At 38.9% G+C, this 24,528-nt stretch overlaps 1 protein-coding gene across 1 annotated transcript in view; it reads left to right on the forward strand.

Moving 5' to 3' along the window:
- Positions 1-24,528, forward strand: part of TAFA5 (TAFA chemokine like family member 5) — a 304,778-nt gene that overhangs the window by 129,767 nt on the left and 150,483 nt on the right. Inside the window, exon 2 of the mRNA XM_026648915.1 lies at positions 21,455-21,604. Coding sequence (XP_026504700.1) covers positions 21,455-21,604 — 150 coding nt within the window. The remainder of the gene's footprint in view (positions 1-21,454; positions 21,605-24,528) is intronic.

Here is a 24,528-nt window from a genome sequence, read left to right on the forward strand (position 1 = left end):
ATAAAGTGAGAAGCCACAAGTAAATAAAATACAGCAGAGCCCACCTAATATATTTAAAAAAAAAAATCAGATTTAGTTGGATTTGTCAGTGGAGCATTAGGAAACCTTTCCGACCAAAACCAGAATAAATGCCTCAGACAAGTGTGAACACTGAGTGCCACTGAAGGTTGATAACTTAGAACTTAAGTTTAAACACACTTATTTTGACTTATTATTTTGTTATCTTGACATATTACTTCTAGAGACAAGGAAACCACTGAAATGAAATACTGCAGATGAAAGGACTAACAAGCCATTCAAGCAATTATTTTCATTAACTCTTCTGATGTATCAGACTGGAAGTGGGTGATACAAAATGCTGCACGTAATTTGTTCCATGCCACCTTATAAAGCAGAACACAAAAGTTAGAGGCAATTACATTTTTATTCAATATACACCTCCAGGGCCATTTCTTCAAATCCCCATTAAACTCATTCCAAAGTGGATTTCTTTTCTTGCAAATTTGAGGACACCATGCGTGGGAATTCATAAATTCTGGCATTAGAACCAAGGTTACTCTTGATGAGTTCCAGAATATCCCAGTCCATTTAATGAAGACTTAAAAAAAAACAAAAAAGAGAGCTGCTGGAGGAGTTGGGATCAAAGAAAGAAGACTATTTTTTTTAAAGCAGGTCACAAAGCACTGGTGCTATCCCCTGAAATATTTGTTATATTTGCAGTCAGCTGGTTCTGTTACGTACAGTCACTTGTCAGCCTCCCTTGCCTATGGTTTGTTAGTTTTAGATGCCCACCAGTTGAAATAAATCCTAAATTATTTCCAACAATAAATAAATAAATTAAATCATATAAATGTGTAATTGAGCAGAGTACTGTATGACATGGATGCTTTATAGATAGAGCATCACAACTCTCTCAGTTAAGTATATCTGGTCATGAGGTGTATTGTACTGCTGCAGCTGTTTTGCCAGTGCACTTAGAAGCTAAATGAGAAACTCCCATCTTAAAGACTTACCTTGAATTAAGCCTCATAGAAATCTCTGGAATCAGGCCTCCAGAAGTATGAGTGTGCTGGAGTGGGCTGTGGAGTCTGCAGTGTTTTTGTGATGTTGTCATGGGGATGTGCAATGAACAAAAATTTAAAAAGAATGGGATGTTGTGGCCACAAAATTCAATGATGGTGACCAGCTACCACTAGTAAACTGTCTGAGTTGAGTATCAGAGGGGTAGCCGTGTTAGTCTGAATCTGTAAAAAGCAACAGAGGGTCCTGTGGCACCTTTAAGACTAACAGAAGTATTGGGAGCATAAGCTTTCGTGGGTAAGAACCTCACTTCTTCAAATGCATTACTTGCAAGCTGATAATCCAGTGCATTTGCATTATGGTACAGAAGATGCAGGCAGTAATCATGGCCTGTCATGCCTTTTTCCCTCTGCCACTGACCAGGAGATTTTGATCTCCTTTCTCAGATGCAGACCTCATAGAACTTTTTTTGGTTTAGATCACATTGTGAGTAGCATGGCTCCTTAATGCCCATATTATGTGACAGTGATTGGAAGTGGGAGGTGCTGGAGGATTTGCTGCTATCCCAGGTCACAAAACCTCAAAAGGAATCATTTTCTTGTCTTCCCACTTTTCAGTTTTTGACTTTTGGAACAGACAGATCAGAGAATGTTTCAGGTGCTCAGGTAGTTCAATGGAGGTTACTGTAATCTACATGTGTGTCAAATGAGGAGAATAGATCATGTAGGGTTCATTTTATTCTCTGAGGATAGCTTGTTTAATTCCCTTTTGTTAAGGTGGTACTATAGTTGGTTCAGTTGAGTAGTTTTTCCTAACTACTTCCATCCGTCCATCCTCTGTGATCTTTTAGAGAGATGGTCTGACGGAAAAAAAACTGTCAGGGACAGTACTTAGTTCTGCTAGTGAAGGCAGGGGACTGGACTCGATGACCTTTCAAGGTCCCTTCCAGTTCAATGAGATAGGTATATTTCCATTTCTTTTTTAATTATTTCCACTTCTTTACGTCTCCCACCCTCTGTGCTCCATGTTGCGACCATCAGATCTCTGTTCAGTCTATCATGATGCTCCTTACTTGTCTGAAGGAGACAATGTTGAATGCCATTTGAGTAGGGCAGTATTTTTATTGCTGTGGCTTTCAGGAAAATCACAGGTGAATCATGACCACTTAGTAAAAAATCATGAAAGAGTGGTGGCATCTTAATGCTGCTAGGAAGTCTGGCTCCTTTAAAAACCAGCCAGTCTGTAGAGGTGGTTGTTACTTATCACTGAACTTCAGGGGGAGCCAGGGTGGGCTCCTCTGCTAAGTCAGCCAGTTTTCCTATAAACATGGGCAACTATCAGGGCTGGGTATATTATGCACAGTTCTGTGCATTGTACCGGTCAGCTTTTGATTGGCTGCTGTCATTGATTCATAGATGATAAACCCAGAACGGCCATTGTGATCATCTCGTCTGGGAGCAGCTGACAAAAAGTATTTTTTTTTTTTAAAGACAAGGGAGTGAGGGGATGGAGTAGAACTTTATATATTTTGGCACAAAAGTCACAGCTGTGACACAAGCACTACTCTCTGCATTACACTAACACTTGCGAAGGCTGCTTCTTATCGATTTTGTAACTCTGTTGACTTGTATGGAGTTACTCTCTTTTTGCGTTAAAGCGTTTAAGCAGTCAGTCAGGCCCAGTACTTCTCCGTATTCCCAGCCCCTGCCAGCCTGAAAAGTGACAACACACAGGGGAGTGAATCTGGGTCTGCCAAACGGAAGTGCACAGTGGTTCTGCTAGGCCAACAGGCTAATGTGATTTTCTTTTAAAATAAATAAAATTTAATACCCAGTTTTGAAATACTAAATAAATAACTTATAAGTGATAGGTTCTGCTTTAAAAAAAAATCCTTGCTATACAGTAGCAGAACAGTCAGGGTTTATGTATAATAAACAGATACATTTGCTGACTATGACTGCACCATATATTTGGAGTATTGCACAGATGGGAATATAAAACAAAGCATAGCATTAGCTGTAAATTTATCTTCTCTGTTTTAAGGTATCTGCAAAGGCGAAATGAAAGTTGCTTGGTTTTTACTTTATTCATATAAAGATGCCTTTAAATTATTATTAATAAAACCATTATGTTATCTTTGCCTAAATCATTTTGCACTGTTTTTATACATTTCCTCCCCTACCCCCATGTGCCCCCTGTCACCACTGCCACCCTTAAATACGTAACAAACCTGAACACAATCATGGGATTCCAAGGGAGGGTGGGCAAGAAAGAATGTTAGTGTTTATCATACAGCTGTGCCAAAAGTAAAGGCTGAATGAATGAGATGGAGATTAAAGCCAGTAGTCTGAGCCTGTATTCAATCACTGCAGTCACTCTGTTTGCCTCCTGCATGCTGATGAAGTGTCATGAATGGTCCCATGTACTTTCATTCCAATATATTTCAGGCAGTAGTGATTATTGCTTGTACTCGGCTAAAGCTTGAAATAAATGGCAAAGTCTTGCTTAGCAACAGAAGGCCTAGTCTTATCTCTCTTGGGACTGCTAACTCAAAATGGGTTACTTCTTATAGAAGTTAACCGTAGGAAGGAGATATAGTTTATACTCATTGCTTTCCTTGATAATTTAAAATAATGAATAACAAACTAAAACCCACGAACAATGCTGTTTCATAAATAATTATCTTGTTTGTAAAGTCCAAACCTCATGGTTTTTATCATACAGTAAACTGTCCTTCAGGGGGAGCAGAGGACCAGAGGTTGCCTTTATTTGTACTGAGAGAGTGCAAGTAGCATTCCACCTCCTAGAAAAGTTCTTATAGCATATTTTGGTTTATATAAAATGTTAGAAATATATTTATGGAATATTAAGACATTTTACATTCATGTATATTTTAAATGCTTATATATAAGTTTGTGCTTTTCATTGGGCTCAATCTTAAAAATAAATAAATTTACATTTTAAAAATAAATGACAAAACACAAGTATGATTCAGGTTGTAGATCTTCAGTATATGCACAGAGGAATTCATTAAAAAATGCAGCAGCATAATTCTACTGTGAATTATAAGCTGCTATGTAGGTTTCTATTTTTGGTCACCACAAGGTGGCAAAAGCAATGAGCACACAAACACAAGGCAGAATGGGTTCCATAATAATGCACTCTGCATTCACACTTTATGCACATCAAGATAGAATCCAAGCACAGCAGGGGTGACAATCACTCCAACAGTCTTTTGAAATCAAAGTACTTCCTTGAGAATGTCTTTCCAGTGCTAATTACACTCTTTTATTGTGGTCCTTGTATTGTGCAAAGTAAAATGTTTACACGGTCACTGAATACAACTCCATCATTGGGGGGAGGGGGGGGAAAGATAACTAAATCTATTCAATAATCTGATTTTGGGATTGTAGGGGGTTGTTTACCTGTTTGTTTTGGAGTCTAAACCAAAGTGTGGGTTCTTCTTCAGCAAACTGACTTTGAGAAGGGTGTTAATGTCCGCAAATGCCAAGGGCTACTTTCAGCTCAAGACAGTGAATATACTGTAGAAGTGACTGGTTGCTTGGAGATCCCAGTTCTCTTCTTAATCTGAGCCATTGTGTCCATTGTGTCTTTCAATCTCATAGTAGCTACTGTCACTAATTCCCCCACTGAGTGGGAAGGCAAGTACGTACCAAAGAAGCTGTAGTTCTACTGATTAGTGCATCTCTGTAAGTAAAATCACAATAAATAATCACCCTCTGGGGCAAGGTGCAGAGTGATATTTCCATAGTCCCATGTAAAACAAGAGGAGAAAGGATGCTAATTCTAAATATCTAGCTCTCACCTAACAGTGCAAAGGTTTACCCAGCTGGCTGATAAGCCACTCCATTCTTGACCTTTTCTTTTAGTCTTTATATTAAACTGATTCAAAGGATAATTGATAGAGTGGATAGTCAGATTTAAATGCAACTGGGAAACCATTTAACATAGATTACTGAAGACAGGGGACCAAATGTGTTGCAGCATATGGGCCTGAGTCTCCATTGCATTGTGTTTGTGTAGTCATTTACATCTGTGCCAAATGGATGTAAAATATTACCGCTCATATGAGTCAAAAATTTCTGATTTGGGAGCATTTTATACCAATTTTATACCATTTAGAGGACTACATAAGGTGTGAGATTATAGAGAATCAGGCCAATGGTATTCATTTTATACACATCAAAGCACATCTTGTGTATATTTTATGTTTAATATAATATATAAGTTGCTTTGTTTCTGGATTTGACCTCCTTTTATTTATTTATTTTTCTTATTTTGTCATCTGTTTGCCATGCAAGTTCTAATTAGGTACCACTGGAGGAGACCTCACTTATATTATCAAACAATTTTAGGCTATCTCTGCAATTTTTGAGTGTGTAAAAAACCCTTAATACAATTGTGTGTGTGTGTAAAATACACACACCTATTTTACATTCAGTTAAAGGATTTTACAGACTCAAAAATATCACACACACACTTTACTGTTAATGAATTATTGGGAACTTATATGTCTGCATTTGCTTTCCTAGTGTAGTTCTGACAGCGATCAGTCTTGCTTGATTAAAGATATCGGAATTCAAGTATTAAATGGAATGGAGATGGAATAAGCTTATCTCACATCAGCAGAGCAGTTCTGTTATGTCAAACTTATATTAATATATGAAATCAGGAGTTGTAGTAAACAGGAGCTGCCTACCTGAAATTGCAAAGGAAGAGAGGGAGAACGAAGCTCTAATGCCTAAAAAAAATCCAACATCAGCAATAATGAAGAGGTATGTCTATATACGAAGGCTAAATTCCAGTTTGAAAAGTGAATGTTTATGAAATTTGGAGCCTTATCCTGTAACCTTTACATATGATGCTAATATTTACACTTGCAAATCTTACTGTAGTAATGGTTGTGGAACAGGATCCTTAATATGTTGTTTGTAAAGGGAAAAAATATACAAGCCCCAGTCCTTGGATGCAGTCAGAGAGCAGCTAGCACAGTGCAGCACAGAGGAATGTGCCCAAAGCTGGTTTTAAGTCACCTTTGTGCTCCCCAATCCTTGGCCACCTTTGCTCTGGACTAGTCCTCTGGCATACAGCAGTCTGATTGGTGTTCTAACTTACTCTAGCTGCCAGTGGTGCCAAAGGGTTAGTACCGCACCTGGGGATTGCTTAGCATAGAGTTGGGGTCCCACCACTTTTTCTAGCCATACCCCATACACCAGCAGAAATTAAGTGAGTTTTGATTTAAGAGCTTCCATGGTGGCATTTTGTGTTAGGATGAATATGTCATGGCTGGTTAAGCTGGCGCCATTTTGCTCTGGTGGCACAGCATAAAGTGACTGCACCACAGCTGAAGATCTGTGTGAGTCTTACTGTTTGATAAGTGATTCTGTACAGTTGTACATAGTGCCCTCCACCTGAAGATCTTAGAGTTCTTTGCTAATGATGATGAGTAAAGCTTCACAGCACCTTGTGGAGGCAGATGACTATTATTGTCCCACATTTAACAGAGAAATCAGGAAGTTAAGTGACTTGTCAAAGGTCACTCAGGAAACCTGTAGCAGTACTGGGAATAGAACTAGAGTTGCCTGACTCCCAATCCCGGGCCTTAACAACAGTGCCATTCTTTCTTAATTCTCTGTATTATGTAAGAAATACAGATATTATTAAATATGCATATTATGGTAGTGTCTACATGCCTCTATCAACCCAATGTACTGGGTGCTGTACAAATCTAAAAGAGGTATGTAAGCTGAATAGTTTACAATCTAAGTAAACAATATAAACGTACAGTAAGTATCAAACATTTACATGATTCCTACAGAATACTGTACATTATGTAGGCTCTCTTGAGCCTTTTATTCACTTTTATGAGCTTTCAGTTCATTGTAACACTGTATAAGCACAGTCTTGAAAACTGATACAGAGGAATATAAACATTTAAACAAATCTCCAAATTTTAGCAGCGATGGCCCAGTCCCTTCAGATAAAATGAATGGTTCTTGGACTAGAGCTCCCACTTTGATAAGACTTTATTTGACCAATGTCCTTGGTCAGATCCACAGCTATTGAAGATATAACACAAATGTACTAAAGGGATAATTCTGAAGATTTTCTCATTATAGTGTCAAACATTCTCCCTGGGAAGTCCGTGCCAAAACTTCTTTTAATGGGAGCAGCGTTGGACACTGCATATCATACAACAGATAATACAACTGATCTTCCAAAGAGCTGGAGCCATCTTCACTAAAGACTAGTGAAGAGCTAGATTTGTTTAATCCATTTGTTTCAGCAGAATGGAAGACCAGACTACATTTGATAAGTACTTTTAAAGTCTCAGGGCTTGTCTTCACTACCCACCTGGATCGGCGGGTAGAAATCGATCTCTCGGGGATCAAATTATTGCGTCTCGTTGGGACGCGACAATCGATCCCCGAATCGACGCGCGTACTCCACCAGCGCAGGTAGGAGTAAGTGCCGTCGACAGGGGAGCCGCGGCGGTCGATTTGCCGCTGTCCTCACAGTGGGGTAAGTCAGCTCGGATATGTCAAATTCAGCTACGCTATTCGCGTAGCTGAATTTGCGTATCTTAAATCGATCCCCCCCAGTGTAGACCTCAGAGTCTTATTTGCCTCTGTGTCATTCCAGTTTTATGCTAGTGTAATTCTGTTAAAATCAGTGACAAATCAAACTCTGAAAGTTAACTACTGGGCCACCAATTATTTTCTTTTGTTATTGATATTATATATTACATTAGGCCTGTATCCTGCAACCTTTACTCATCAGCAATCCATTAATTTCAGTAGGACAATTCACATGAGCAATATCTTCTCAGGTTAGCAAGGGCTGCCAGCAATATTTAAAACTGGATATAAAAAAAGTTAAACATTCATGCAAGATTTTGAGACAGTAGAAAGAACCGAAAAAATTGAAACTGAAACTATTTTTTTCTTGGAAATATTATTTATAATATTCATATCGAACAGTATCAGAATGTGTAGGGGGAGAAACTTTTCTTCCTGACTCATTTTTAGCAGATCACTACAATGGATAGTGACAGACTGTTACAATGTTTATTTAAATATCTGCAAACACTTAAACCCAGAAGTAGTCCAATTAAGGGCTATCCTTACAGTTACTAATGTGCTTAAGTGTTTCCTGAATCTGGACTATGTTGTACCAAATCCTGCTCCCTTCACTCGTGAAAGTAGTCCTGCTAATTACTACAGCAACTGCGTAGCAGAGTCAGGAATAAAATGCAAACCTTTTGACTTTCAGTCCTGTATATTTACAATAGATCTTGATTCTCATGTAATTTCTGCCTGTTTAATAATTATCTTTCTTTCTTCTTTCTATAAAATAAACTGGCTTCCTTGAATAATATTTTTCCAACTTTAAGATTAAATGAGATTCAGTTGTTTATTTCAAAATCTCTGTTTCCTTCCCTTCTTCCCCACCCTCCCAAATTAAAGACAAAAATATACATATACACATAACATGGAGAAATGGCATGATGCATGAGAACCATTTACAGTAGTGATTAATCATTTAGTTCACATCTCTTAGCTGTCTTTTAGATAATATATGCTTCTATCTGCCTATTTTGTCCAGAGATACTCAACCCAAGCTCTTGAATGATTGAATTTATCTCAGTGTCATAATAAGTGATAATTTAAAGGTTGCTGTATATTATAAGTACAGATTAAATTTACCTTATTAAAATCTTTTTGTTTAAATCTTATACATTTTGGATTCAGAGCAGTTAGATGAAAGATTGTATGGCCTTTTGTAGAAAAGCCTTTTTTATTGCAACATTTATTTTCAGCTTTTTGCCTCTGATATCAGCTTATCCTCAATTTTTATTCAACCTATTTTATAGTTATAGGTAGAATTAAGTTATTTTAATAAAAAAGGCAGGTCGACTTTTGGTAAATGTGGTCATGTATATCTGATATACATATGTAGAGTGTGTGATATCCATGTGTACCTGACCTTAGAGTTTGATGGGTTATGCATCTACCAACTCAGACATCTCTTTCTTGCTGTCTTTGTTCCCATCTGCCTCTGTGCACTGCAACTCTTTGTCTGTATCTTTTGTACTCTCTTGTGCACATGTCTTGTATTCATACTCTTGAAAGCTAGGTCGAGAACCACTGAAACCAGATTGATCTGTTCCTCTGCACTCCAGCAGAGATTTATCCCAAAGAAGAGCAGCTAGTAATAGAGCCATCATCTTCCCAGGGTTTCCAGTGGTGGTAATAGCTTTCGTTAAAAACTTCATAACCAGGTTTCTGGTAGAAAATGATGAATTGGCATATCCTAGCTTCCCTGGCCTTCCACCATTTACTTTTTGGGATGTACTTGCTCCTAATGAGCCCCTGTCCAAAGTGTCCATTGCCACAACCTCCAGCCTGGGCAGACATTCCTCCTTGGTGACTCTCCACCAGGGTCTATGCTGACAGAACTGGCCTATATGCATGTGTTTAGCTTGGTTCAGAGTGTGAATGGGGAGGTTTTGTAGCAAAGTACCACTAATCAGAAACACTTACCCAGCATACTGAAATTTTGATCACAGCCAATATTCTATCATAATCTGAAAGAGCTATAGGTTAGGTGAAAATAGGAGACACAAAATGTTGCCAACTCAGGACACAATCCTGTGGATCTTTTGCTTGTAGGGTTCCCATTGAAGTCAATGGGAGTTTTCCATAGAGGGTAGATTAGGGCCTTATATAGTGCTATCTTTCATAGGGTTCGATTAAAGGATTCATAGTATCAGACTTAAATTGGGGTTTTCGAATAATATGGTGACTGATTCATTCTTCGTTACTAGTATGAAGGGGACTTCACAAGTTGCTTATTTCTAACCGTTCTATAGGAGAAGTTTGTTTTGAAGTATCTTCGGTTTTAGAGTCATACAGTACAACCCATATTTTTTTTATTTTTTTAAATATATAGTCTCTTTACAAGATGTCACACTACTTCATGCCCTGGGTAGCATCTTTCTCAATGGTAATTCATGAGTACTGGTAAGCATATTTCTTCAAATAGCCGAGCAAAAGAATGAGTCTTCATTTTAGTTCCTTTGTTACCAAGGAGCTTGGTCTGAACAGTATTATGTATTAGGTGTTTGTGAGGAAATTGATAGCACAGTTTGTTTTAATTGGGTAACAAAAATGATTAGTACATTTAAAGATGACCCTCATTAGACAGGGAATAGTTAAAAAATAAAAATGTTAATTTAAACTTTTAAACACAATGTCATGAATTTAATGACTTCTTAACATTATTTTCACTAACGTAAATGGATAACTTGAAGTCCTGCTTCTTTCATATGTATGGGTGATACATTTTTTCATTTGCTTCTATCGTACAGTTGTATGGGTTGAGTGGATTTGTGCCATTTATCTCTTCTACTGTAGACTGAAAAGGCTTTTAGTTTTTCAGTAACTTGAGACTAATTTTAATTCTGGGGTGAGTGTATATAGTCTTAATGTAGAAACACATTCTTGTTTAGTGAACGTTACACAGAGCCAATGGGAGTTGTGAGTATGCAAAGATTGGGCTCTTTGAACAGAAGAGAAATGCTTTGGTGTGCAGACTGAAAAATGAAACAGACTGACCCTGAGCACAGATTTTTACTGCAAACCCTTGTGCACCAAGCTATATTATCCTACCTCCTGAGTGCTCAAAAAGGGATTTGGATTTCTGGGACTAGACACTGGCCCTCCACTGGAGCCCCTTTTTGGTGCTAAGGGGCTAGAGCACTGCGCTAATGGCTGCCCTCCATTGCTGGCATAGAGACAGATATGTTGGCTGTATGCCACTGCTTCTAACACCCCAGGTATAGAGGCTATGCCAGTGCAGAAGGAGTCATGACTGGAGTGCAGTACATTCTATTGAACTCTGTTGAGGATCTTACAAGCCCGTGCAACGTAGAGCAATCTAGAAGCCTCTATGTTTCTTTAATGACTAAACTGTGCCCTGGTGGCCTTGAGCATAGGAGGAGAACAAAGGTAGCTTAAAGTTACCTTTGCCCGTCACCTTCTGAGTGATGCTGAGCACAGCTCCAGTGCAGCTGGGGATCTCACCCTCTGAATGGCAGAATAGAAATGAGGCAACAAAGATCGAGCTCTGTTTTGATTTTCACTGTGCATCTATTTCACATTTTTGCTTTGAACAGGAAGGATAAAAATGACCAAAGCAGCAGCAAAGCTTGCCCAGACATAGCAACAGTCTCTGAATGGCAGCAAAATAGCTGAGTTATATAGCCAGAATGCTTGCACCTCTGTGTGACTCTTGTGTGTAAAGCATCTCCCCATGTGCACAAAATCCTTTGAAAGGGAAGATAGTTAAGCCATCACTCAAACACTCAACACTTGAACAGTCAGTTAAAATCACCCCAAGTTAATGCAAACATATCGGGGGTTCCATGGCTTAATGAAAAGGGGTCCCTTTTTAATTTATTACATTTTAAATGATTTTTTCCCTTTGAGCCAATGCAGTACTGATTGTTTATGAACAGGAAACTTTAGATCTCTACTAATTGAGTTTCCTTTACATGGTTCAATGTATGTTGTTTCTTTTCAGAAGTGGCACGAGGGCCAACATCTGCTGAAGGCCATGCCAAACCCTTTGAAGGCATCATTCCTCCATAGTGCCTCTGGTTCTCACCAGCTGCTGGGGTACTATTAAGGGTACATTTACACTGCAAGTGGGAGGTGTAATTCCTAGCTTGGGTAGGAGTACACACTCTAACTCTGCTCAAAGCTAGTACACTAAAAATAGCACAGTGGTCACTGTGGCATGGGCAGTGGCTTAAGTCAGTGGCTCTCAACCTTTTCAAACTACTGTACGCATTTCAGGAGTCTGATTTGTCTTGAATACCTCAAAATTTCACTTTACTTAAAAATTACTTGCTTATAAAATCAGACCTAAAAAGTGTCACAGCACACTATTACTGAAAAATTGCTGACTTCCTAATTTTTACCATATAATTATCAAATGAATCAATTGGAATATAAATATTGTACTTACATTTCAGTGTATAGTATACAGAGCAGTATAAAAAAATCATTGTATGAAATTTTAGTTTGTACTTACTTTGCTAGTGCTTTTTATGTAGCCTGTTGTAAAACTAAGCAAATATCTAGATGAGTTTATATACCCCCTGGAAGACCTCTGCATACCCCTGGGGGTACATGTACACCTGGTTGAGAACCACTGGCTTAAGTTAGCCACCTGAATATGTTCCTAGGATCTCGGACAGGGTTATACTCAGGCAGCTAGCTTGAGCCATAACCCGTGCCTTGGGGGCCAGGCTTCTACTTTTTGGGGTATGTCTATGCTGCAATTAGACACCTGTGGCTGGCCCACGCCAGCTGGCTTGGGCTCTTGGGGCTCAGGCTAAGAGGCTGTTTAATTGTGGTGTAGATGTTCGGGACCCTCCCCCTCTCAGGGTCCTAGTGTCCAGGCTGCCAACGGAGCCCAAACATTTACTTTGCAATTTAACAGCCCCTTAACCTGAGCCCATGAGTCTTAGTCAGCTGGCAGACATGGGTTTTTAATTGCAGTATAGACATACCCTTAGTGCTCTCGCTTGAGCAGAGTTAGTGTGTGTACATCTACCCAAGCCGGAAATCAAACCTTCCAGCTGCAGTGTAGACATACACCCTGGTGGGGCTGTGCTTTCAGGGGTTTCCTTGTCACCCGCTTATCCAGAACCTGTCCCTAATTGAGAGTGGTTCAGAGCACAAAGTCTTGAAGCCACTAGGATTAATTTAGACAGAAACTTTCCATGCAGTGAGTGGGGCAGGCAGAAAATAATGCCACACAGAGTAGCCAATTTCTCTGGCTTCACCTCCTAGAATTCACTTGCTACCCAATGAATCCCAGTTTTTGTGGAGAAATGGGGTGGGAAGCAGTGCCTTAGTTATACCTCATAATAAATGTGTTTATTTGAAGACATTACTTATTAGATGTGTTAGGGGTAGCACTGTGGATGATTTAGTGTGACCACATTCTTGCTACTGCAACAGCTACAAAAAAAATCAGGTCATTTGAATTTTTGTTGCATTCTTAGCTATTAGTTAGACCACGATAACTTACCAAGACAGAACACTATTAGGCAGCAATTGTTTTCAACTGCACAGTTTAGCCTTCTGATTTCCCCATTTTCCAGAGTAGTGTTATGGACACTGAGTGATTACACAGCTCTTGCTGGGTAGGATATAACTTTCTACCTCGCTGATGATAATCAGAAATCTAGTGTTACTATTTTTTCAGCCCTTTACATGCAAAGAAAGACTGACAAAATGTAATGAAATAAAAAATTCTGTCCTATTGAATTTTTCCTTTCCCATGTGATCACTACTGGATCAGAACAGTTTAATCTCATTACTGTTGTAGATCCAAGAACATTGCAATGTTTACTTAGTATGAAGGGCCTTCACATGACCTTTTAGTCTCTATGTTGTGTGTCCATATAGTTTGTTTGCAATATTGGAATGGCAGTCGCTTTCCAGAGTGAAAAGGAGGATGGATCTGACAGGTTAAAATCTACTTTCACTTCTGCTGTTTTATAATATCTGTTTTGGATAGTGCATGTTCCCTCAAACCAGTTTCATATTCCCTGCAGTGACATCTACTGAAGACAGCAGACTTGTTCCTTCACAACATGCTGCTGCTGGGTTCAACAAATGTTACTAGATTTTCAGGAAAACTAACACTTCTTGCTCTCAACATTTCCCCAGAGGAAAAGCCTCACCTTTATGAAAGCACCTTTTGTTCTTCTCTTGTGGCTATTTGTTTTGTAAACAAGATGGATTTGTTTTAATATGTACAGAGTAATAAAGATAGGTGAACGGGATAGTTAATGCTGTTTCTCATAGTTTTTAGAAGGATAACATACGGTTGACCAAATCCTCAATTGATATATCAGCATAGATATGTTAAAGCCTGCATTCCTGCATTTGTTTTCTTTTTGGTACTGATAGAGGTCTTGGGAACCGATTAATTGAAATCTAGCATCAACATTTTGTGCTTCCCCTCTCTAGATTCTTCTTCATAGCAGCTTTGTGCAGATATTTGGAATCCATAGTGTTTTGCATGGATGCAGTATTTCTGTAAAGAAAAGAAACCAGGTATTCCTTATCCCTTGTGTTTATTGCTGACAGCACTGGTTACATGACTTCCACATTTAGAGGGATGTTTTAGACTCACTATCTAAACAGAATTAAGGGAACTTAACAAGAACAATTACTTGAGGAATCATCACTGAGGGAAATTTAAAGAAACTGCACATTATTCTGCAGACTAAGTTTCCTTTAGTTTTCCTTAATGTTCATAAGATTATGTGAGGGCAGGTAGGACAAATCATATCTGGCCTTCTGTGGGTGCTCTGCAGAGAGAAGCCCTTTGCCCCCGAGTAGACTCACAAAAGAAGCAGCTATAATTTGCCTGATAGTAATGGGGAGTACAGGGTTTTGCCAATACTTGGCCTATCCTAGTCCACTCATCAGGAAATGCTGGTGTGGAAGACCTAGTTACATGTTCCTTACAAACATAAATAGTTGCACTACTTTTGGATATGCATCACTCAGATGAATCTGACTCATGGCAACATACCACCAATCAGAACCACTTATCCTGTGTACTCTGATGGCTTTATCACATGGACAGTTATTATGCCTCTGCCCTCTGCCACGGTGGTGAACAAGTTTCTTCCTCAATACAGTATTCCAAACTTACTTTTCCCTTCACAGAGAATATAATGTACTGCCAAATGTGTTAATTTGGACATGTGACTGTGCAGGTGTCTGAGAATTAACACTGCTATGCCCTGCATTTGTTCACCATTGTGAATCACTTTTGGAAATAATGTACTGAACAGGAAGCAAATTGAAAATGGCAAACATCATAATGTATGTAATGTTTCTACATTCCTTTTTATGCATTAATGTCTTGATTTTTGAGCCTCTCCTGGCTGTGAGCTCATTTTTGGAATCAGCAAAAGTTCAGGCTGTGGAATGGCTGCAGAATCAGGTCTTTTGACCTGAAGTTTTTGGTGGAGACACTATCTGCATTTATTTTCCTTTTAATTGTGTTTTTGAATGCAGTGAACAGAGGACAATATGATATATATTTATACAAAAACAAATAGAGTTGAGTTTCAAAGCTGTGGCACTAACCAAATAATGTAAACTGGCAACACCATGTTCAGTGTTAGCATAATATTACACTTACTTTAAAAATAATTCCACAAAAGGATAAACTAATGTATTGAATGAATCTTGAAAGCCTATAGACTTTTTTTTTTTTTTTTGGCCTATACAATTACCCAGCTGTGGAGGATCATTCCTTTAATTAAAATTGATTGCTTATTTCAGAATGAAAAGGATGACTTTTTTTTCCTATCCACCTAGCATCCATACTGCTTATATGTGTGAAGTGGTTAAGAAGTAGTAGTCTGAAAATGACAACAAGATTAGTTGTTACTTTAGGAACATACTGTACTGTTTCATGGCTGCATTACTCTGAAAATATTTCAGTCATACTCTTAAAAAGAGCAGACCTTCATCAGATTTTTCACTTGTTAATTCATAATATTTACTTATGAATCATAGAAGGCTTTTAGCTGAAAAACTTCTTAACGTAGGCACTGCAAAATATGGGCCAAATTATGCTCTTTTACACTAGTGTAAATCCAGAATAATTTTGTTGGCGTTGGAGTTACTCCAGTTTTACACTGATGTAAATCAGAGCAGAATTTGGCCCTGTATATGTCACAACAAAGATCATACAGAAGATCCTGCAAGAGTCCACAAATTCCCCAAAACTGAGTCGCAGGCAACCAGTGCTTTTTAGCTCATGGCACCTCTGCAGGATAAATTTGTAATGAAGGAATTATCCAAAGTAATTCCTTTTTCTTTCAGTAACAGTGACAGATTAATCCTTAGGTTCTTTGATCATCAGCACAGTCATACCCAGTAGGAAACAGTTAAGGACATTTAAAGAGAGTTGCTGTCCTAGAGTAGTATGCCTGAAGAATCCCAGTTTGCACTGCTTTACCTAAACAACCACAGCATTTATATGTTTTAATAAAAGATTTGGATTCTAGATGATCCTCAATGACGGATTGAACATCATTGAGACAAATGCTTTTTTTATTTTAGTGATGGAAAAGGGATTTAGTTCATTTTAATGTATATGTTTCTTGAGAAATTGGAATGCATTTGTAGCATAAATTAGGTTTGAAATTGTACTCTCAGTTGAAAGCTATCTTGAAATAATTCTGTTTCAGTGAATGTCCTTTTCCTAGATTCAGTTATAGAGTATGAACCAAATTCTGCTCTGTGACAGTAATTATAAAGTTGTTTCACTGACTTCTCAATTGCACCAATGTAAATTTGGAGTTACACTGAATTTACACTGTTGTAATGCTGAGAATAGAATTTGTTACTCTAGGTTAAATTAATTCCCTCCAATTGCCTAGTGCTATTGTTTTCAACTGTATTTTAAAATAAAAGCTTAAAGGGCTATGTCCCAAAGTAGACATTTTAAATGCAATCATACTGTTCAAGTCATTGTCAAGGAAAGACATATTATTCTGGAATATTTCATTGGAAGAAGCAAATATGGAATTAATATTTTCAAGCTTTCCCTAAAACATTGTCATTTTTCTTCTAAGCAAAATACACCTCTACCCCGATATAAGGCTGTCCTCAGGAGCCAAAAAATCTTACCTCATTATAGGTGAAACCGCGTTATATCAAACTTGCTTTGAGCCGCCGGAGTGTGCAGCCCCCCCTCTCCCCCCCCGGAGCACTGCTTTACCGCGTTATATCTGAATTCGTGTTCTATCGGGTCGCGTTCTATCGGGGTAGATGTGTATGTTTAAACTCATTGGACACTTACGGGTTAATATCTGTTGCAAATCTTGAGAAAGGCTAAGCCACTTAGAACTCCCACTTATATCAGTGGGGGCTCAGTATCACTCAGGATTTGGCCCGTCAAGAAGACTTCAGTATTTCAATAACAAACTGCAGAATTTATTACGATGATCTGATTTGAAACAACTGCTGGCATTGTGTTCAATCACAAACAGAGCCTGAATCTAGCCGAGATTTTTAATAACATCTACCTTTATGCATTTTGAACTAAAAAGAGCTTGTGTTGCTAGGCATCAAATTGGTGGTGCATAGAAAATTATTCAGTGAAACTACAATATAAGCCTGCATGTGCAATTCAGAATTAAAGTTCCTGGATGAATATGGAAGCTAAAACCCTTAGTAAAACCATCCCTTTAGATCAGGTTCTGTTTGTATCATATTAGAAGATGGAGAAGGTATTGTCTCCATCTGAATTTCTATTTTAGGGAAAAAAGAAGTCTTCTGCTTTTCAGTGTGTGTAAGAGAGAAATTCATAACTATATCACATTTGTTATAATCACAGCAGACTTTCTTTTAAATGGATTATTTTATTCTGTGGTAGAGAACAGAAATGTTATTTCCTACCGAGAACTAACATTAAATAGATCATCATGCAGACCCTCCTTCTTGAGCAATTACTGTACTGCATGTTGGGGATGTGGTAAGAAGGACATCAAACATCTTACAAAAGTGGTCTTTTTCTCGTATGACATGCAGTTTAAATTTCAAGGCTCTTTGGAGGTGATGATGAGATTGCAAACCAGTATGCCTAAAAATAACCTGGGAAGAAATCTTTCATTAGCAAACTGGCATTTGATTTTATTTTTTCAAGAATATAGACTCTATTTTAAGACACATTTTAGGATTTGATCGTTTCACCTGGGGCCTCGTTTTTCCTCCCTGCTATGCAGCTTGTATGCATGTATTCACAGAACTGTCAGTGACCTCAATAGGATTCTCACACACGGAACAGTTGCGGAATTGAACAATAAACATTATTTTTCTCTCTTTAAAAAAAAAGGTGTTGAGTGCCCACAATTCCCATTGACTAAAGAAAGTTGGGGGTATTTATGATTTCTGTGGCCCAAAATTAAAAATACTAATTACAGAAGTACTGCCATTTTTTTTAGATTTTTATCAGTTTGGGATTTTGATATCTATGTATTTCTAGCTCAGAAATGGGTCCAAAGGGAGAACTGATCACTGAATAAGCTGGCTTATTGAAGGCAACTACCCCCATGTATCATACTCTGTGCTTAGTCTAGAAAACCAGGTAGCCATCTGCACCTTGCTAGGAAACTTGTCCCTTTCCTTCCATATGAGGTTTTTGCCACAGTGATTCATATAGTCTCCCCCCTGGAGAGGATTGGCTGGATTACTGTACTTACTGCATTTTGGACTGAGGGTGGCAAGCATGGAGAAACTCCAGCTTGTCCAGAATACAGCAGCCCACCTCCTTGAGTGGTCAGGGCCACTGTGAGCTCATCACCTCTGTGCTTCTATCCCTCCACTGGTTTCCATTCTATTTCTGTTACCACTCCAGGGTCTCATTTAAATTCATCAAGGGTGAAGATCTAGCGCAGGGGTGGACAAACTTTTTGGGCTGAGGGCCACATCTGGGCGTGGAAATTGTATGCAGGGCTGGTGCGGGAGGGAGTGCGGGGTGTAGGAGGGGGTGCCATGTGCAGGAAGGGGCTCAGGGCAAGGGATGGGGGCAGAGGAAGGGTGCAGGGTGTATGAGGGGGCTCAGGGCAGGGGTTTGGGGTGCAGGAGGGGGCTCAGGGCAGCGGGTTGGGGTGCACAGGATTGCAGGGTGCAGTAGGGAGCTCAGGACAGGGGGTTGGGGTGCAGGAGGGGTGCGGTAGGGGGCTCAGGGCAGGGGGTTGGCGTGCAGGAGGCGTACAGGAGGGATTCGGGCTCCGGCCCACACTGCTTACCTAAAGCGGCTCCGGGGTGGCACCAGCCCACACCGAGGCCAGGGCAGGCTCCCTGCATGCCTGCCCTGTTCCCGGCCCTGCACCACTCCAGGAAGTGCTGGGGCCACTGGGGGAGGGAGGCGGAGGGCTCCGCGTTCGCTGCCCTTGCCGCGCCTCCAGGTACCTCTCCTGAAGCTCCCATTGGCTGCGGTTCCCCGTTCCTGGCCAATGGGAGCTGCGGGGGGCCATGCCTGTAAGCAAGGGCAACGCACGGAGCCCTCTGTCCCCATGCCCGGGGGCCCTAGGGACATGGTGCCGGCCGCTTCTGAGAGTGGCGCGGGGCCCACAGCACCACTGGGCGCAATCCCGCATGCCAGATCCAAAGCCCTGAGGGGTCGGATCTGGCCCGTGGGCCGTAGTTTGCCCACCCCTGATCTAGCCACATCAATGACTGCATCTCCACATGACTTATTAATGTATTTACATTCCTTTGGGACAATGCAGCTCTCAAAGCGCAGGACAAGTTGTATGAGAGATGTGGAAAATCTCTTTCTTTCTTTCTTACTTACTCCTTCAATTTAAGGGGTGTCAACTTTGGAATAGTTTTCCAAGGGAGGTCAGACAAATACAGAGGCTGGGCAAGCTGCAAAGTCGTCCTCTCTTGAAAAGCTTCCCCACCATAACCAGATTAATGGAAGAGAGGAGGAAGAGAGAAAAAGCAAACAAAATAAAAAATCAATAGACCCTGCTTAAGATAAACACATCTTAACCAGGGAAGGCAGAAGAGAAGAAGGTTCATGAAGTTCTCTAAAAATCTCACTGTGCAAATCTAGTTTAACTAGTAGGCACTAGATAACACGGTGATGGGTGCTTTGGAAAACCTTTAGATAGATTAATACAGATATGTAAATATGTGTGGTAGTCTGTAGAATGCTGTGCTCCTGATTCATCATTGTGTTATTTCAGTTTTACCCTGGTATAATTCACTGATATCATGGAGTTTCACCAACATAAAATTAGATCAACTCATTGGTGAATGAGTCCCAGCGGCTGGATGAGACCCATCAATATTTTGCTCCTCTGACAATTTCAAAAATCTTATTGAGGTTTCCCAGGGGGAGTGGTCATGAAACATAAGCTGAGAAACATTAAGGGCGAGAATCTACTGGGTGAGAATTGTATTACATGTAGAAAAAATGGCAATATTATTTTAATCATTTAGACTTTACTTCATTTGAATTTATCTTTGTTTTTAGGTAGCTTTTTGTGAAATAAGAGGGTTTATTTTTATGGAACTATGATAGTAAAAGATCAGATATCACAGTCTTTAACTGCTTGCTCAAATGTGCACCTTACATCATAAGACCCACCTGACAAGAAACATTAAAGTTTTCAATAGACCTGAAACCATTTACTAGAAATATTGTTGAAATTGCACAGCCTGGTTTGTCATCTCCAGATTGGCATTTATTCCATCTCAAGTATTCTGAGAACTAGATGTAGTTAGCTTATGAATTTCAGGCACATTTTTGCACATGTTCACATAAATGGTTGTAATTGATTGCATGCAAGTACAAGACCAAATAAAAGTGCTATCTTGCACTGTAACATAAAATCTAGAAGAGATAAATAATACACCTGCCCAGTGAAAAGTGATAGTCTGTTTTTCTACCTTATTAACCACTGTATTATCTATAATATATCTGTCTTGCTTGCAAAAGTTAACATTTGCCTTTACTAGTGTCATGTTATCAACATCTTCAAAAGGAATGTGACATTTCAAACTTTCAAGATTCACTTTTGGCACAACTTCCACCAAAAACATTTTCTATTACTTTCTCTATCTATCCTAAAGCAAGTATGAAATCCAGAATCAAACTGAATGGGCTTTCTTAGTATCTTTGGAGAAAACAACATAGATCAGGGGAATTTATACATATATCTATATGTTTGGCTATTAAATAGTGTCATCTTGATGTGGTTTGCAAGTTGATGGCATGATTAGTGTATAAAAGGATCACAGGCTAATATTTAATAGGAAATATGTATGTAAGTGCTTTTGTATTTTATTGTGATGGGATGGAAGCTAAATTGAAAAATCTGCTCAAATTTTCAAATACTTTGTTATAAAACTGGATTTTCAAATTAAAAAATCCTGTAATTAAGATTTACATTCATGGAAAGGACACTGTTTGCAGATATTTTCTGAAATTTCCCTTCGGTATTTTCAAACATTTGTTTTCCACACGTATAGACAGTGCCACATTTAATTTCATTGCTGCAAAAATGGATTGTTCCTTTACACCAACTAACATAAAAGTAATCTGTTTGACCCTACCTTTCCTGCTTTTATAGAACAATAACCATTTTCTGACAGAACCAGTTTGCAAGGTTTTCACATGTCCACCACAAAGAAAAATTGTATGGCATCTCAGTTTTATTATATCCGTCAGCTGGCTTCCCATTTGTTGTGGAGTGTCTGCCGTGACATTGGGCCATGACTCTATTCAGCTGTAATAGATTGCCTGTAGTGCATTCAGTGACTCTGGTACCTGTTGCTGGTTCTTTTTCCAGGTCAACTGGCTGCAGGTACATGTGAGATTGTTACTTTGGACAGAGATAGCAGTCAGCCCCGAAGGACTATAGCCCGACAAACAGCTCGCTGTGCATGTAGAAAAGGACAGATTGCCGGTACAACAAGAGCAAGGCCAGCCTGCGTGGATGGTAAGAGGCAAAGATCCATTCAATCAGTATCTACCAGCACAAAAGTCATCACGTTTAATTGTTTATTCAAATAAAAAAAGATTATATGTGTCTGACATTATTATATGTGTGAGCTAACCTACTAATTGGTTAGTTTTGTGATGATATGGTCGAAATCCTCAAAACCAAGAATTACTCATTAATAGCATAATTTTTTCCAAAGGGCAGTGAATCAGTGCTATTTTTCTTCTTTAGCATCTTCATTTCTGATTTAGTTTGGTAGTGCAGGTGAGATGTTAATAGAATTGGACTAATATATTCTGTATTTTAATTTGAATGATGCTGAAACCCATGGGCTTTCTAGAGTGGAATTTTTGTTTGTTTGTTTAAGTTCTTTGTGAAACCAAAAATGCACGTAGTCTAATCTAGACTCAAAGGTTTAATACCACTGAGGCTGAAGTGACCACTCCTGCATGAAAGTTAGTGTTCTTGAAAAAAGCGTTAGTGATGTTATTGGAAAAGAAAATATGTATGTACCTTACACGCATAGTATTTCTTCTTTCATTAAAATGATCATTAGATATGATTCACGGCAGATGCAGTAGCTGAGTAGAGCCTGCAGCATGCAAAAATGCTGATGTAGAGGGAGGTATGAAAATATTTCACTTTGAAATCATTTTGTGAAGCAAATGAACTGCTATGGTACAGCTAAGTAAAACATTAGCAGTGGTGCAGTCTTCATTGTAAGCTTGCTGAGGTAACCTTATTAGAAAGCATTCATATTGCAATTAGACGAAATAAAATATGATGTTAAGTATATGTTAAAAATAGTTGATGTAAAATGGCATATTTTGATCTAGACTCTGTTAACAACAACAAAAGAAAGATGCTTCTATATGGATACAATAAAGATTGCCTTTGAAAAATGACTCACATATCAGCTTGAGTCCTTAAATAAAAATGTTGCATGCCATAACATCAGAATTTGATCTCACCCATTGACTGTCAAAGAAAACAGCTTAATGGGGATTTCAGTACCTACCCACAGAGCTAAGCATAGATCATCATATACATTCTGTTTCCATAGTTTGCTACTCTGGAGATCAATTCATTTTCTCAGCTATCTCCATCATGGATTGTGGGACTCCATCTCCAATAATTTTCTTCCTCCCTGTTTGCAGTAACATAATGTAGTTTCATTGGGTACCTAAGGGACACATTTTTAGTGGGCCACCTTATCTATTCATGCAAATTTTGCAAGCCCGTTTGTTATCAAATTGGGTAATTCGACATTATGTGCAATTACCCAGTGTGATAATCAGAAGGTAGGTTTTGTGAGGGCAAATATGGGTTTTGCATGTACAAACCAGATGCACTCACAAATTTGGTAGGCAATTGAGGTCACATGTTAACTGGACTCAACTTTCAGACTGGTGGAGGTCTCATCTCATTTTCATTTGATGAAAAGAAAAAGGTCTCCACTTATCTGTAGAATGGGTGGGAGGGGTTAGTATGACTCCTAGTTTTGCTGCCAACATCCTTGGTAATCATCTTTATACAACTAAAGGGAGTAGATTATTGTTAATAAATCTATTTATTCATGTCTGCATAACAATTATATCAGCAGAATTTTCAGAAGCCTTCATGATCCATCACTATCTTCAAGCACTCAGCATCTGACCTTCCAGTGATTTGCTGCACCATCCATTCATCTGCTCACTGATCATTCCTTACTACGATGACCCTCCACCATTCTTTCCATAATAACTTTCTCAAGGTTATTTCCTATGCCTAAAGTGACCAAAGTACGTAAGTTTGCGTCTGTTGGTTTTTGACATCAGGGTCTGCTTCTCTTCGATATTTTTTTTTCTAACATAGACATTCATCTTTTTTTCTGTCCATGAAATATGCAAGAGTCTTTGCCAGCAGCACATTACAAAAGCTTCAATTTTCTTCTTGTCAGCAGCATTAACTTTATTCACATCCATAAATCTGTATGGAAAAAAAATTAGTCTTTTCACCAGTTGCCCCTTTTGAGACAGAATGGTTTTTCCACACTTTCTTAAGGGAGGCAATTCCTGAGCAAGCCATCCCTTGTCTTTTTTGATTTTTTGAAACAGCTTCATTGATTGGCTATATGTGATCCCAGATAATTAAATTAATCTGCTGCCTCTCTAGCTTGTCTGTTAATTATGATTTCTGCTTGCATCCTATTTTTGTTAGCTGAGTCAACGTATGTGCATTTTGTTTTCATCACATTCAGGAATAGTCCATATTCCTCACTAACTGTTTTTTACAGACTCCAACATTTGCATCATAGTTGTTACAAAGAGTGTAATATCATCAGCATTTGTGAGGTCAGTTAGATGTCCACTAATGGAAATCCAAGTTCGTTCTATTTTGTCAAAACCTTCCAAGCCTTGTTTCATCATAAATTCGGTGTATGTGTTAGAGGCTTGCAACAAAATACACTCTTGTCTCATAGAATGCCCACTGTTCGCACCATGGCTGATGTTGGTGGAAGAGACTTGCAATGAGTTCATGCTTTGGACTCCCTATATCTGCCAATTTGGAATGCTTTAGACTCCCCATATCTGCCAATATCCTACAAAGATGGCCATGTCAGACAGAATCAAACGCTTTTGAGTAGTCAGTGAAGCATGTGATCAGTGGGTGATTGTACTCTCTGCATTTTTCCAGTGATGTGACTAATATTCGCCATTTGGTCACATGTGCCTTGAAAACAGACTGTTGTGGTGGTAGTTCTGCTTCTATCCTTTGTTTCATGCTATTCTGAATTATGCAGAGAAGAACTTTGCTCGCATACAATACCAGTGTGATGTTATGATAGTTACTACAACTGTCACGTCTGCCTTCTTTGAGAAAGGCAGAAAAATTTCCTTTGTCCAGTCCTCCAGCCAATTTTTAGTCATCCATATATCACT

The sequence above is a fragment of the Terrapene carolina genome, unplaced genomic scaffold (genome assembly GCF_002925995.2).
Source record: "Terrapene carolina triunguis isolate 2854851 unplaced genomic scaffold, T_m_triunguis-2.0 Scaffold68, whole genome shotgun sequence".
NCBI classification, from domain to species: Eukaryota; Metazoa; Chordata; order Testudines; family Emydidae; genus Terrapene; species Terrapene triunguis.